At 49.1% G+C, this 16,175-nt stretch overlaps 1 protein-coding gene across 1 annotated transcript; it reads left to right on the top strand.

Annotated features, from left to right (window-relative positions):
* The first annotated feature begins 6,838 nt into the window (after positions 1 to 6,838).
* BTG2 (BTG anti-proliferation factor 2) lies at positions 6,839 to 11,083 on the top strand. The gene is made up of 2 exons (XM_010946432.3): positions 6,839 to 7,118; positions 8,590 to 11,083. Exons 1-2 carry the CDS (start codon positions 6,965 to 6,967, stop codon positions 8,922 to 8,924), a joined length of 489 nt encoding a protein of 162 aa, XP_010944734.1. The 5' UTR covers positions 6,839 to 6,964; the 3' UTR covers positions 8,925 to 11,083.
* Positions 11,084 to 16,175: the final 5,092 nt, after the last annotated feature.

A 16,175-nucleotide genomic window follows, 5' to 3' on the forward strand; every position in this document is an offset into this window, starting at 1 on the left:
CAGCAGGAAAGTTAGGGTTAGGATGATGGTTTGAGATTTACTCTACAGGAGATGCTAATTCAGATACCTCCAGGGTCAAGGCAGGTAATGCAAAGATGGATGATTAATAATAATAATAATAATAATAATAATAATAATAATAATAATAATAATAATAATAATATCCCAGCATTCATCCATGGTATGAGAAGCATCACTTGGTCTCTGCAGGGACACGCTACAGAGTTGGCGGGAACTATGTTGAATTGAAGGACACACTCCTCCCTGTCTTAGGTCAGCCATTGCCAAATAGGAATGTGGAATCAATGGTAACGGATATTCCAGTTTTTAAATTTTTAAAGTTCAATATAAGTTTTATGTGACGCAGGAGCCTTCATCAGGAAATGAAGTCCCAAAGAAGTGGTTAAACCTGAGTTGTTTTTTTTTTTTAATTCAAGTATAGGTAATTTACACAGATGTTCTGATTTTTAAAGAGAAATAATAATTCTAGGGGGTTTTTTTTTGATATGACACTTCCTAATAGTTAAATGTTGACAACTAATTTTGGAGGGGTGTGGGGGTTAATTAGGTTTATTTGTTTATTTGTTTATTTAATGGAGGTGCTGGAGATTGAACCCAGGACCTCGTGCGTGGTAAGCTTGCGCTCTACCACTGAGCTATACCCTCCCCCTCCAGACAACTAATTTTTTAAATGCTTGAACACTATACAACACACGATACACAGAGCGAACAATATATACCTGGGACTGAGTCAGCTCTGCCTCACAGGCTTCCAGCTTGTGACTTCTGAGCTACACGGATGATATTCAGGAGAGAGTTGAGTAAACTGGGAAGAAATCCAGACACTGTCTACTGTGGACAACCATGACCCTCTTGGCTCCCAAGTTTGCCTATGGGTACGTTAAAATAGGAAGTTGGACACTTTGGATTATTAAATAGTAGGATCTCCTACATCACTTCTGACTCCAGATGGAAGGTCTGTGGTGTCTGGCTTACTAACGCTTTCCAAAAAAGAGTTGGTTGGAGAAATACTCAGATGGATGTGTGACCTCTGCTTGGCCAGTATAACTGTATGGGAAGAGGAAACGTGCAAATCCAGTAGGTAAGTACTTTAGTCTCATACCTTCCTTTTTATCATTCATGTGATCATTTTATCGAGCATGTACTTTATGAGGAACAAAAGGCTAGGTGCCATGAGGTACCAAAGAATGGACCCACAGGTGCTGCGCTCAGTAAGGCTTGGAGAGGCCCAGGTTCCTTCAACCGCCTGATGTCTGGCGGGCTCTCCGGTCGGTGGCAGCAGGTGGAGCCTGCATCTGCCACAGGTATTTCTGCTCATTACCTGGAAATCGCGTGGTTCTGATACTTTGCAGGTGAGAGGCCACTTGGGGCCTGCAGCCTTCACCCCACCACCCTCTGTGGCTGCTCTCATCCCTTGCTGTGCAGATGCCTGGTACCTCGGAGTGTCTGGGTCCCTGCTGGAGCAGGCATCTTGCTAAGCACATCCCGGTGGCTCACTTTCCTATCAGGACGTTCTTCTGCTGCCTAATTTAAGTGCTTTTTGTACAGTGGAATCTTTTTTTTTTTTTTTTTTTTGCCTCTATCTTCAGACCAAATAGAGGAATGGGTGACTTTTTCTTTTTAATAGACTTTATTCTTTTAGAGCAGTTTCAGGTTCACAGCAAAATACAGAGTTCGCACATAGCCCTCCTCTCCCACACATACATACTCCCCTACCTTCAACATCCCTCATCAGTGTGGCATATTTGGTACAATTGATGAACCAACATGAGCACATTATTATCAACCGAAGTCCATAGTTCACATTAGGGATCACTCTTTATGTTGTGCATTCTATGGGTTTTGACAAATGCATAATGACTTGTAGCCACCACTATGGTATCATACAGAATAATTTCATCGCCCTAAAAATCCCCTGTGCTCCATCTAAGGAATGGGTGACTATTTAGTTTTCTGAGTCTTCTCCAGCCCTCTGTAGGTTCTCAGAAATGGTCCTTAGGGACTTGGAAATTGCTGTGACCTGGGGATTAAAAACCCATTTCCATATCTATATTTTAACCAAGCCTTCCTTTAGTCCAGATGGGTAGTTTTGCATTTAACCCTAATCATCTTTGCATTATCTATTTCTGTCTGTGTTCTCAGTTCACTCTGGGGGCCAAGGAGGGGTTTAAAGTCAGAAACTTAAAAAAAAACTTTTTAACCAGTCTTTGAGGGGTGGGGTGGGGGAGGTAATTAGGTTTTTATTTAATTTATTTATTTTAATGGAGGTACTAGGGATGGAATCTAGGACCTTGTGCTTGCTAATCATGTGCTGTACCACTGAGACACTTTTAAAAAAGCTAATATCCCCTTCTTTCTTACAGTCTTCATTAGCAGGTTCTAAGGACAACATCATCTTTTTTCTGTCCTTGATTCCTGTTCCTGATTCTAAAGAGTAACTCCCAGACTAGCTGGCCTAGAGGTGATCTTGAAGGATACAACTTTGTGAGAAAACGACAGGGAACTCTGAAAGATGTCTTGGACGTTACCCAGTGGTGATTGCAAAGAATTGTGACTATATTTAGCAGCATTGCCCCTCTGATCAGAAAGTTAGGAAGGAAGAGGCATCTGTCCCCCACTGGGTGATGGTGTTTATTGGCTCTGAGCAGCAGAGCAAGGCTGTCACCAATGAGGCCTGAAACAAGAAAAGATCAAACTAGCATTTATTCCAGCCACACTCAGATGCTCCTGCTAAAATGTGCTCTTCCTGCCAAAATACATGCTTCACCGAAACACTCACACCTCATAACATGATGTGCTTTAGTATGTACTATTATAAGTACATGTTAACACCTGCAAACACATATCCATACTCCCTCCTGTCCACAAACACCGTGCGCATTTAAGTATGTACACTTGCTATAAACAGTATAAATATGGATACACACACACACACAGACACATGGGCGCTCACACAGACCTGCTGAAACTACATACTGGGCAGTGGAGGGGTGAGCTGCTGTCATCTTCCTCTGCCTGCCAGTTGGCTTTGCTCAACCTCAGTTTTCTACATGTGCTCCGATACGGGGAGGTAACCTTGACAACCACGCCAAGGCTCTGCGGGCCAACAGGATGCTGAGAAAGACGTCACATACGTGATCTGGCTGCACCTGGCTGGGGAATGGAGAACAAGGCGGGTGTGATGACCCCACAGACCGGGCCAGGGCTGGAACCTGACTGGGGATTCTGTATGGGTTCTGCGTGGGGATTTGGTCTGAGGAGGGCAGTCAGGGATGCTGTGGGTCACTCTAGTGGGCCCACACAGGTAGGCTATGCAAGTGGGTGAGGTGGGCATGCAGGACCAGAGGAGCCATTGGGTGGGGTCACAGGGCACAGAAGAAGGGGTCCAGTTGGGGCATAAACTGGCATCCACCTCCACCCTTCCCACTACCTGCCCACTTGGCAGTAGGTGGAGTCACAGGCCAGCACAGTGTGTGAGGGCATTTAATGTTCAAAATTCAACTCAAGGCCCTTGGGTGGGGGAGGGGTAGAGATGAGTCAGGAGGAAGAAGAGAAGAGGGAGAGAGGTACCCACTGTTCCTACCCTGATGCTCAAACTACACCTTGGCTATGCCAAGGAAAGGGAGGCAGCAGGCAGCATGCAAAGGGGGGAAGAAGAAGTGAAACTGGACTTTTGAGCTTCTAAGGAGCTGGATCCTAGCAGTTTAATGGCAGTTTCAGAAAATTTCTAAAGTAATTTGGATTATTCTAAGGTCAAATGTATTTGGCTTTAAAAGAAACTAATTAAGAATCGAAATCCTGAGTTGGGTACAACTACACTGTAGAGTGACTTGGAAACTTCGAATGTTGGGTAAATTAAACTTCCTCTCCCTAGGCTTGTATGTAGAAAGAAAAGAGGATGACAGAGTGGTTGAGGGGGAAGGTATAGCTCAGCAACAGGATATGTGCTTAGCATGCATGAGGTCCTGGGTTCAATCCCCAGTACCTCCATTTCAGTAAATAAACCTAATTAACCCCCCCCCCCAAAAAAAACAAAGTGATTTAAGTGCTTTCTGGTTCTCATTGATTATCAGTGCCCTGTACTAAGCTCAGGAACTAATCACCAATAATGAAATTAAGACACTCCCCGGGTAACAGGGGAGTATGGGGGATAAGACCTCCTTGCTCCTGTCCCCAAAATGTAGACTGTTTCCTCCCAGTTCATTGCATTATCATGTAGGTCAACATATCTGTGGGACCAGGCATGATCAGGGGCTATTGTAACAATAGCACAGGGACTCCATGGTCTAATGAAGACATTAGACGTCAGCAGATCCAGTGCCAGTTATGGCTCTATTGAGAACTAGCTGTGTGACCTGGTGAGTGATACAAAAACCTAGATAAAGACAGAGTTCTGTTTCCCAAGGCAAAAACAGGTGATGGTCTGTCACCAGACTTTTTTCATCAATTATGGACTAAAGCAAAGCTGGGAACACCAAACCCAGGAAGATGTTAAGTATTTTAAGATTTAGGTGCCAAACCACCCTGTACACCTGCTGGTACCTTGGCCAGTTTCCTGACCTCCCTGGCAGTTGACCTTGGTCTGTTCTGGTCTTGCTGACACCTGATCTCTTTGTTCGATGCACTAAAGGTTATCTTGTTTACAGTCCCAACCTTGTTTCCTATAATACACTGGTTCCCACTCAATGAGCAGAGGTAAGAGTCTTATCTGGCCTGATCCAACTTTGGAGAGGAGCCAGTGAAGTAGCCACCTAAGAGACACGTTCAGTGCCAAAATACTAGAATTCCAGGGCATTTTGGTGAGCAATGTGAAGCAATGGAGCAGAATATTTGAAATCTGAACAGCCCTGGAAATGGAGGACATAAAAGTATAGTAACCTGTTTTCAAGCAGCATGTAAACTGTTGTTGAGACAAGATGTCAACTCCTAAAAAGGTCACTAACAATACCAAACAACAGATTATAAATGTCGGGGGAATGGTATAGATAGCATTAATTCTGTAGTGAGAGAGTGGTCAGCACAGGTGTTCAAGGTGGAGGACCGAGCTTAAGCTGTGCCTTCAGGAGTGTGAGGAATTGGGAAAGATGGGAAGGAGGCAGTGAGGTATCCAGGAGATAATGATATGAGGTATGGTGCAGCTGGACTAGGCACATTCAGGCATACGTGGAATGGGGACCATGTAACAGGGCAGGGATAGGGATCATGGGCAAAATGCTTAGGGCTCTGCTCTGATGCTTAGAGAACAGTGAGGAGAGTGACCTTGGAGCACAAAGTGGCAGAAACCTAAAAAGGTAGGTGGGGCCAAATTATGAAAGGTCTTAACTGTTAAGCAAAGGAGTCTAGGCTTAATGCAGTGGACAAATGGAGGGTGTCTCAGAATGATCTGAGTGGAAGAAGAGCAAGTGAATGCAGAACTATAGGAAGGGAAGTCTACTAACAGTGGGAAAGGTGATTTGGGGATGGGATTTGACAGAGTCCACGACAATCATTTAGTTATGAAGAAGCAACAGGTCTTGTGCTTGGATCTGAGGAGCAAAGTACAAGGTGAAGCCAAAAGCAAGTCTGAGTTTTCTGGGTGGAGTGATGGGGGAAATGATGGCATATATGACAGAAATGGAGATCAGGAAGGGACCTGGCCGTAGAGAAGACAGTGGGCTTAGACTGCCATTGAGGTGGTGGCTGCACATCCAGGAGGAGAGACAGGGCCAGTGGTAGGAGGGGCAGGATGAGAGACACGTGGGCAGACTGCAGACAGGAAAGTCAACTGTAAAAAAGTAAACACCACAATGGACAACACGAACAGGATCTGAGGAAAGAAAAGTGGAGAGAAAAGGGAAGGGGGAGTAAGTGGACATAGTGAAGGAAAGGGGACGGGGAGGGATCCAGGGCAGACACAGCCAGCGAAGGAGGCAGAAAAGCCTGGGGTCAAGGAAAAGGAGGGGAGACTGCCAGAAAAAGGTGTTCAGTGGGGGCCAGAGTTCAGGGTAAGAATTTACAGAGATTACTGGGTTTGACTCATGTAACATATATATAGGGGGCACCTATGTATGCCGGACCCTGAGATACTGGTTATCCCTACTCAACAGAGCTCTAGGCGTGCCTGTGATGGTGCCAGGTCCTGAGCAGGGTCCCGGGTGTAGAAGAGGGAGACAGAAAATTCATGCAACATCTCCTCCACCCAGACCCACCCAATACTAGGTGAGACTCGGATGTTTCTAGGCAAAAGAAAGAGCATTGCTGTGGGAGAAGAGCGGAACCTGTTGGGGAAGTTGGTATTGCTGTGGAAGTTAAGTAGATTTAGTCCCCATTTCCAGAGAGCCAAAAGGAGCCCATGCCGACTTGTTAAGAAACACGACAACGGGGTAAAATGGTGAGAAAGCGTCTGGGTGAGTGGTTCTGACTGTATGTGGCTGAAGATGTGGAGAAAAGGAGACCGCCTGGGAGAGGGGCTGTCTGTGAAGGCTTCTTGGAGGAGGTGGCCTTTCACCCGTCTGGAAGATGGGCGGAGAGATGAAGTCGGGGCATTCCCAGCCTGAAGCGCCGCTCTCCTTTGCAGACAGCCTTGGGTCCCTCCCTGGCTCCCCCTTCTCCTCCCGCCTCCCTGCGCTCGCAAACCCGGCTCGGGTTCCCAGCACTGACGTCAGCAGGCGATGACCTCAGCGCTGAGGAGGCAGCTGGGGTGGGGGCGGGGGCGGGGGCGGGGCCGGGGCGAGGGGCAGGGCGGGGCGGGCGCCGGGCTCCGCCCCCATCCGCTGACGGCTGCCAATGGGCTCTGCCGCTGACTCCCCCGCCTCTCGGAACAGTATGAAAGGCGAGTCTCGGGTAAAGTCCGGGCAGAGCCCGAACCGCGGCCCAGCCAGTGGTTACTTGCGGACCTGCGCGTCCTACCGGAAGCCGCTCACTTATCCCCTTCGCCACCACCGCTCCCTGAGCCGCTCACGACATGAGCCAGGCCCGCTGGACCGGGAAGAGAACGGACATGCTCCCGGAGATTGCTGCCGCTGTGGGTTTCCTCTCCAGCCTCCTGAGGACCCGGGGCTGCGTGAGCGAGCAGCGGCTTAAGGTTTTCAGCGGGGCTCTCCAGGAGGCACTGACAGGTGAGCCCGTGCGGAGGGTCCTGGGGCCAGTGGAACCCTGCCAGCGGGGCTCGGCGTCTTTCCTCTCCACCTAGGTCAGGGTTCCCCACTCGAGCACCTCCGGGACTCGGTACCCTCCAGCTCCTGGGGCAGCCCGCTGTCTACCCCGCCCCCGCTCCATTCCCTTGGGTCATGTCTCGCCTCCCTAGCCCTGCTCTCGGCTCTTGATCCGTGGTGGTGCTGGCAGGGCGCGTCCCTCCACACTGTCGCAGGCGCAGACCCTAGTCCTGAGTGCGATCCCGAGTACCCGCCTTACGCCCCAGAATAGGGGTAGTTGCGCGTCTGAGTGCGGGCTTTTCTCCCTCGCTGGACCCTGAGGTCCGCGAAGGACCCTGAAGGCGACAAAGCCCGATCCGCCGATGGGGCCCTTGTGGAACAAGAAGGCGCAACTGAACCGTCTCAACAGCTCGGAGCCCAGCAGTGGTTCAGGCCTCCGGGGCTGCGCTGTGCCTGGGCCTGTTTCTGACTCGCTCGAAGTTGGAATCCAGGCCCCCTTTGTATTCTCTGGCCCCCCTTAGCCATCTGCCACCTATTATAGCTCCGAGAGAGCCTTGTATGTAGTAACTACTCTCTATGGGCGTGCGTGTTGGGGCCGGGGGCGGTGCGGCCTGAGACCAGGGAGGCTGATGAGATAAACAGCTTCGGGCTAGGGGGAGACCTATCTCCCGGTTGCTTCTAGCCGGTTGGCCGGCGGTCTTGGGCAATGATAGCCGTCCCTGAACGTGCCCACACATATCCTGCCTTCTGAGGAACAACCTGTGTTTCATCAAAACATCGTATTTTTGCCTCCCTGAGCCACTGCTACAGGTCTCTGATTTTTTCGAGGAAGCAGAGGGAACCACTGAGGCACAGGGTGGGAGACAGGATGACTTGCTGTGGGTCTGACAGTGATGGCAGCCTCCTTGGCCTTGAAACTTCAGCTCACAGGTCTCCAGAGGCCCTCCCTGGACATGCCAGCCCCAGTCGCACCCCTCCTCCTTAGACAAGAGATATGCTAAAAGCAATATGCTGGCTATAAGGGATTGCCCACAGCCCTTCCCCTTCATTCTGGTGATCAATAATACTACTATAAATGCATTTGGCTTTTTGAGTTCACATGGTATTGATATGTTGGATCACTATGTAAATTTAAAGACGTCAGAAACAGCATTTATTACCTTGGTTAAAAAAATACAATATACACACACACCCCTGTGCTGGAAGGAGGGATCTTTCCGGTCCACCCCTCCCCCCCCCCCTTTTTTCTTTCTGCTGCAGTGGCAGGAAAGTTTCAAGAAGGTCCTGAGATTCATGGGAAACCTTATTGCTCATGCTTAAAGTCACTGGGTCCCTTCCGCTCTTTCTCTCTCTTTTCCCCATCCCCCTTGTGGTTGCCTCCACGGCCCAGCTGTTCTTCTAACCAGGGTATACTCCCCTTGTCCTGTCTCCACAGAGCACTACAAACACCACTGGTTTCCCGAAAAGCCATGCAAGGGCTCTGGCTACCGCTGTATCCGGATCAACCAGAAGATGGACCCCATCATCAGCAAGGTGGCCGCGCAGATCGGGCTCAGCCAGCCCCAGCTGCGCCAGCTGCTGCCCAGCGAGCTGACCCTGTGGGTGGACCCCTACGAGGTGTCCTACCGCATCGGGGAGGACGGCTCCATCTGTGTCCTGTACGAGGAGGCCCCGCTGGCCGCCTCCTACGGGCTCCTCACCTGCAAGAACCAGATGCTGCTGGGCGGGAGCAGCCCCTCGAAGAACTACGTCATGGCGGTCTCCAGTTAGACCCCCGCCGCCCCACCAGGCACTCTACTGTACTCACTCTGCCGTGACAACAGGCCACTGCATACCTCAACCTGGGGAACTGTATTTTAAATGAAGAGCTATTTATATATATATATATATATAATTTTTTTTTTAAGAAAAGGGGAGGAAAAGAAAACCAAAAGATTTTTTTTTTAAGAAAAAAGCCTTCAAAGGAGCTGCTTGGAAGTGGCCTCCCCAGGTGCCTTCAGAGAATTGTGCGCTTGAGTCTGGGAGCCAGTGACTGTGAGAGTTGGGGGAGTGGTCAGGGGGTGGGCCTGGCCAAGGAGAGATGGGAGAAGCTTGGCCAGCGCCCCAGGAGGATGTGAGAGGGAGCAGGCAAGGTTAGCAACTGTGAATGAGAGGTCAGGATCTGTCCTGTGGAGCGAAGAGATGCTGAGTTCAAACCTTCCACTCTCCCCACCGGGACACCTGCAGCCCTGGCCCCTCAGGGGCATTCAAGCCTGGACTGAAATCATACTACGTTGCCTAATCTTTTATATTTTTCTGATAAGATTCTAAGCAGAGAGTGAAAAGGCCTCTCCTGATTCCTTCTGTCCTGAGCAGCTTTTCCTGAAATTGTGACTTGTTCCTAACTCTATTCTCAGGGGCCTGTAGGCACTGCTTCCCACCAGGAATCTAAAGCTTTGCGTTTTGTGGGGGTCAGGGGAGTGAGCAGGGGTGGGAGGAGGTTATTGGAGCTGGGACAGAAGGGTACTCTGCACAAAACTTTTGTCTTGCTATGTGCTGCTTTCTGTGTGAGTATGTGTGGTGAGTAACTTGGGGGGTAGGGATTTGCAATGGAATTTTGGGACCCAAAAGAGTATCCATGGGGATGTTTTTTGGCTAAAAACCCTTCTTTTTGGAACCACACAAAAGTCCTAATATGCTGCTGCCATTATCCCTTCGAGAGGTGGCTCAGAAAACTACAGGGAACTCCAGGTCCATGATTACTGCCTTCTTTTTAAAAGCACAACACTCCTCTCTAACTGTCCCTGCTCCTGTCCCCCTTCTGGTTGAGTCATGGAGCGACCCTCTTTTCTAGGACAAGAGTTCTCAGTCACTGTGCAATATGGCCTCCGGGCTCCCAGGAGGGTCTGGAGGAGGACTGGCTCTGACAGCCTCCTGGTGCCCCTGGTGGGCTTAGGGAACCATCTCTCGCTCTGCCCTTGGGTTTGTGGCAGGCTACTCAGCCTTGCAGATACATCTTGGCTGAGTAGGAGAACGCCCCACGTTCTGCAGGACTGCTTGGTGTTCTTGTAGGGCTGACACTAAAAGCCGAACTTTGGGCATTGTTTTCTTTCCTCCCTGGTGCTTAGAGCACCTGCTGGGAGAGGTTGCTGTCTCCCTCAGTACAATCCAAATTTGTCTGTAGACTTGTGCAATATGTGCTGTTCTGGGTTGGAGAAAAATGGAAATCTACACTGGGAAGAAATCCCCGTCCTTCAGTTTCTCAGTGACATTAGTTAGGGGTCCTCAGAAGGCCTTGAACTTCCCAACCTGGATCCCCTTCAGAAGGACGTAGCAGGAACATCTGGTCAACCTGGCTACCCTGCTGCTGTTGCCCCATAGTGAGCAGCCTTCCTTCCCACTACTGGTCTCCTCTCCCGGACTTCCTAAGTACCCAATTCTGACTCAAAGGTGCTATTTACCCAACACGCTCCCTACCCATCCCTGCCAGTTCTGCCTCTTCGACTCTCCAGATGGCGAGCTACCTCCCCAGACCCTGTTTCCAGTCTTCATTGCTTTAATGTTCATTTCAGCCCCATGGACCCAAGAGCTCATTTTCTGGCTTGTGGGTTGAAACAAAGCTGTGAATCTCTGCAGATCGTGTTGTTGCATCTTGTCTGCAAACAGGTCTCTGCCTTTTTATCAGCAGCCTCATGGTCTCAACGCTGAGTCTTTTCTCTCTTCTCTTTGACGTTCACTTTAAAAACAACAAACCACTCAGAGCTGGACTGTTGAGTAGGCCTGTCTCTCCTACTAAGTAAAAATAAATAATAGTACATTTGTAAGCTAGTCTGACTGCAAAGACAAAGGTTACTAATTGTATAATAGTGTTTTTATATGGAAGAATGTACAGCTTTATGGACAAATGTACACCTTTTTTTTGTTACTTTAATAAAAACGTAGCAGGTGAAGTCGTGTGGTGCAGAGAAGGTAAAATCCCACGTCTCTAATTTGCATTTCCCTCAGATTCAAATCCTTTGTGTCTCAGTATTTCTCTTCATTTGCGTTCAGAAGATCGGTAGCATATGGCTGATAGGAAAGAAAAATCAGGTGAGAAGTGGGGACATTTCCAAGCATCTCCTCTTTCCAGGGAAATAGCTCCTTAGTTCCCTCCTTCAATGCATATTCTAACCTCCCTGTGAAAATTCTGGGTGAGCCAGGGCTCCATTAGTCTGAGCATCCCGTAGTCTAGCCAGGGCTCATCTGCATCCTGTTCTTGCTCAGCCTTAGTTGCTCTTATTCATTCATTCATTCATTCATTCATTCATTCATTCATTCCGCAAACAGTTATTGTCAGTAGGTTCTAGGCACTAAAAAAATTTTATTGTCTTAATAATTAAGACACACAGCCTATCTCACAAACTGGGATGGTGAACAGGGGGCACCGAACCCCTTTCCACATTGGGTAGAATTGTTCGAAATTTCTGGTCCAGGTTCTCTTGTCATCTCTGGGGCTCCCATTTGGCACCCACCATTCCTGTCAGACAAGAGAATTTGGGCCTCAGGATTCGGGCACTGGAGCTGAACATGTGACTGAAGGCCAGTGTTACCAGTTGCCTAAAGAGCTGCTAATTCTGACAGCAAACACCAAGAGCAAAGGTTTGTTGCCCATTCATGGCTCTCTGGCTATATGGATAGGATCTATGCAAGGAAGCAAGAACAAACTTTATCATCTCTGACTCTCGGGTTCGATCCATGAGAGTCTGACACAGGCCTCCCTGCCCCCACTTCACTTGCTAGCTCCCCAGTTCCCACTGAGGTCACAAGTACATTTTGACCTGGGCTAGCTTTTTTTTCTTGGCCATAAGTGGGCTGTAAATTTCAAACATACTGACTCATGAACAGTGCCCCCCACCCAACACACACACTTCATTTCATACCTCCATGACCCTCGTCAACAAACATGCAGTCTGACCTAGCTGTCCTGGATGGGAGGTAGGCCTGGGAAGCTGCGTGTGGCACCCTGGGAGGGTAGCTGAGCCAGGAGATGGGGATGGGGGAAGCCAGCGCATCTGTATGAATAGAATTGGTTAGGGACACACTTTTGGCAAGGAGTTCTTTAAAGGAATGGTTCCACTTTCATTTCTAGCTTCTAACACAAACGTCCTAGATACTTATTTGTAAGGACACTCCCCCCCAACATACACTTTTGGGTGTGAGGACAGGGTTAGGGCGAATTCTTGCCCATCCTGGTGTGCTCTCCTCTTATGCAGTATCAAGTCAGCATCCATCTTCTAGTTTCCTAATAGGCCCCACTCATGAAAGTTATTTCATTGTTTAGTGGAAGACCTGAGATTCAGGGAGGGTTGTTTGGAGGCTAAGAGGGCATGATCGCTCACCCCTGTTTCCAAGCTGGGGAATCCACGGAATGGCAGATTGATCTTGGCGTTGCTGTTGACTCTAGGTAGATCAATGGTCCCTCAAGTTACATAAGAGGGTTCTGTGATCAAGCAGTGTGTGGTTTACTTTTGATCTGACCAATGTCAGAAGAGGTGGAGAGTACCCCTGGGCCAGGTGAGGGCTGTGGACAGGAAATGCTTGAGGAGCTGCAGTTGGTGACTCTTCTGTGTTCAGATACCAAGCATGTTTGGTTCATCCTGCTTTCGGTTTCCCCTACTTGGTAAACAGTGCCAGCCTGGGAGACCTGGACTCAGTCAGCTGTTTCTGGATGATAAATACCACCCCAGCGAGTGTAGACGAGGCCCTGGGAGCTGCAGATTAAGAGCCCATCCTGGTTCCTGATAAGGAGGTTTGGGTGGGGGACTCTTTGATGCTGCAACAAACGAGCCCCGGGGGAAGAAACCCACTTCTGAGAGGCCAGTGTCCGCGCCTTGAGCAGCCTGTGGTCAGGAAAGATAGGGAGGGCCCCTGGCTTCCAGGCCGGTTTTGGTACCTGGCCCAACAAAGCACGGTGTGATAGAAAAAGTTCTGGGCTGGGAGGGAGAATGTACAGGTTGTGGCCCATGTTCTTCCTAACTAGCAGTGTGAGTCTGGACAAGCCCCTCAATTTTCCTGTCTCAGAAATCAGTGGGGCGGGAGGTGGTTGGGGGTGGATTCAATGACCTCTGTTCCTTTCTTCAGCTTTTGGTTCTAAATCATTTCCATTATCCTGGCAATCACTGGACGGCAAATTAGCACAATGATCATCATTATTTTCAGTCAGTTGAACGGAAAGTTCATTTGGGCTGGGAAGTGGAGTCGGTACCAACCTTCCCTTGGCTGGGTCAGACTCCTGCCTGATAAGGTTGCAATTTCCAAGTACAAGTGAGGCAAGAGGTTGGAAGCTCTGGTGTCAGGCTGCCCGGAGGTCTAACCGCAGCTCTATCACCCACCTCCTGGCTTTGAAGCCTGGAGCAAATGGCTTCACCAGGCCTCCGTTTCCCCATTTGTAAAATGGGGTTCAGAATAGAACCCATCTCAAAGTGTTGTGAGGATTAAGATCCATGTTCTACTTAGAATAGTGCTCTGCACATTTAAGTACTAAATGAGAACTGTGGCTTTACTAGAACTTAACCTCATCTCTTCAAGGGCTCTGAATTGGTCCTGAGGTGAATAAGGACACTGACATTCTAGTAACTGGAAGGAAACCGTTATTAAAGTGATTGTTCCTACTAATGCCTCCGAGAGTGGCTGCAGTTAACACCGTCCCAGCAGGCTGTGACCTCTGTAAGTACCTGCTGACTGAATGAACAAACTCATGTCCGACCTTTGCCATTCTTGCTGAATGGATGGTGTCTGTCCCAGACATCTGATCTCTTTGGCCACGGAGCAGCTCTGACCTGTTGGCTCCATGGTCTGCCTGCGGGTTAATACCAAACCGGCTACGTGCTCATTCACACACCAAGTGGGTGGGGCAAGGGATTTTCCAATAACAACTTTGCTTATCTCCTTTCTGCCCACCTGTGGAATCACACCAACCTACTCTTCCTTCCCAGAAGAGAGAGAAATGGGGAAGTTGAGAAGGGCAAGGGTGGTGAGTTCTAGGGAGTTCTGACTTTCTCGCTACACTATTTCTTTGCAGAGCTGGCAAGAGAAAGGTCTGAGCTCAGTCTGAGAGGTTACCAGGGCCCCGGATAATGATCTTACGCAAACAAGTGGACCCTGGCTTTGAGAGAAGCCTGGTGCTCTGAAACCCCACCAGCTCCAAGTCACTTTGTTCCCAGCTGCAGCCTGGCCCTTCCCACAAACAAGAGTGCGCCTTAATTCAGCCCTAGTGCAGTAAGCCTGACAGGCTGCCCAGAGCACATCAGGTGAGAGGAGGCTGTAGCTTGGTGGGCTGGAGCCAGCGCTACTTTCTTTACCAGCACGGAGGGGCCCTTTAAAGTTTAGGGGCGGGAATGAGGCCAGTCAGTCAATGAAGAGGATAGCTGGGCAGAGGTGCAGGGAACTTGGAAAGCCAGATCAAACTTTGTCTGGAAAGGACCCCATCCCTTAGCTCTAGTCCACTGTCATCCTGGGAGACCAGCGATAGCAGACTTTGTAATTTTTCAAGAGAAACCTGAAACGTGGACTTCTGTTTAACATCTCCTTACATTCTATTGATGGTGACTAATACTTTTTAAAGTGTTAAACTATTTTTTTAAGTGCGTATCTGCATAGGCCCCTAGTTTGTGACCTATGATGCCCCCCGGACCGCCTGCAAGTGGGGGTGTAGGGGTTTCTGACCCCACCCCCCATACTAACAGCAAGGCTTCGCACTGAGGACATGGACAGCAGGCTGTCACCGTGGCCGCGATCTTTAGGAAGGAGCATCCCAGTATGGTCTTGACAGAAACCAAAAGGCACACAGGGGCCTCCTCCCCTCCGGAGATGCACCTCTCCCTACCCTCAACTGGTACCCATTAACCTGGGCCTGCGACTGTGGCCTCTGGGCCTTTGCTCAAGGATGCTCTGTGCTTCTCCTACCCACCCACTTGATCTGGCTAACTCTTGCTCTCAAGATTTAGGCCACTTCTTCCAGGCAGCTTTTCTGTGACATTTCCCTTTCTCATTCTAGAACATGTGTTCCCATGATACTCAGTTGCTTCCTCTGTCCTGGTCCTTATAACCCTGAATTTGCAGCTAGAATGTAGGCCAGGGACCTTATCTGAGTAGTGACTAGTGCTTAGTAGGTGTTAGTAAATACTGGTCGAATGAATGAATGCCAAAGTTGCCAAGAGTAGAGGCTAGTGGGCGAAAGGGATTTGGATGGGGGTGGGAGAGTAAAAATCAAGTCCATTCTGGGTCTGCCAGTGAGGGGTCCCAGCTCATGGTAGCCAACCTGTGATTGCACTTTCTTAAAATAAACAATCCTTTGAATCTTGCAGGCTCTTAGGTTTTTAAGCACCTGCCATTGAAATGTAAATATCACTTGGAGATGGGTGGCCGCACCTTGAATCATAACCTGGGAGAACCTTAGTTGGCAATTAACTCCCTAGATGGGTTTACCCAGAAGATCATCACCCACCTGGAGAAGACAGGGCTGGGCTGTCATCAGGAAAGAATTATATTTAAAAAATTTTTTTTAATTTTTATTTTTTAGGAAAGAATTCTGACCGAGGAGGTAGGAGAAGACTCCACATCTCCTGAACACTGATACTGTCCACAGGAATCCTCCTTCCGACTGTCCACTCGGGAGGCCAGCCGCGGGGTGGTGGAATTAGCTCTGGGTTTAGGAGTTGGGAAATAGGGACCTTAACTTCAGGTTTGATAATAACTAGGTAATAGATGTCTTTGACAACAGACTGGTTGCTTCCCCTGTCTAAGCCTGTTTTCTCATCTGTAAAATGAGTCACACTAAATCACCTCTCACCATTCCATTTCCATTTGCAGATGGAGCAGGAAAATCTCTGATTCTTCTGTCCCATATGGGCCAGCACATACTAGACTGGCCCCTGTCGCTCTTGAAATAACACAACAGGCCTCTACCTGCTTCACCTCCTGGCCTGGCCAGCAGCCCGCAACAACTGAAAACTTGGTTTTCATCATGCCATTCCCTTCCTGCTGCCTTTCTTTGCCATCCTG

The sequence above is a fragment of the Camelus bactrianus genome, chromosome 23 (genome assembly GCF_048773025.1).
Source record: "Camelus bactrianus isolate YW-2024 breed Bactrian camel chromosome 23, ASM4877302v1, whole genome shotgun sequence".
NCBI classification, from domain to species: Eukaryota; Metazoa; Chordata; class Mammalia; order Artiodactyla; family Camelidae; genus Camelus; species Camelus bactrianus.

Bases quoted from the DNA above. Each gene is read 5' to 3' on its own strand.
- BTG2 (XM_010946432.3), top strand. From the start codon at position 6,965: ATGAGCCAGGCCCGCTGGACCGGGAAGAGAACGGACATGCTCCCGGAG. The intron at 7,119-8,589 runs GTGAGCCCGTGC...CTGTCTCCACAG, and splicing joins TCTCCAGGAGGCACTGACAG to AGCACTACAAACACCACTGG.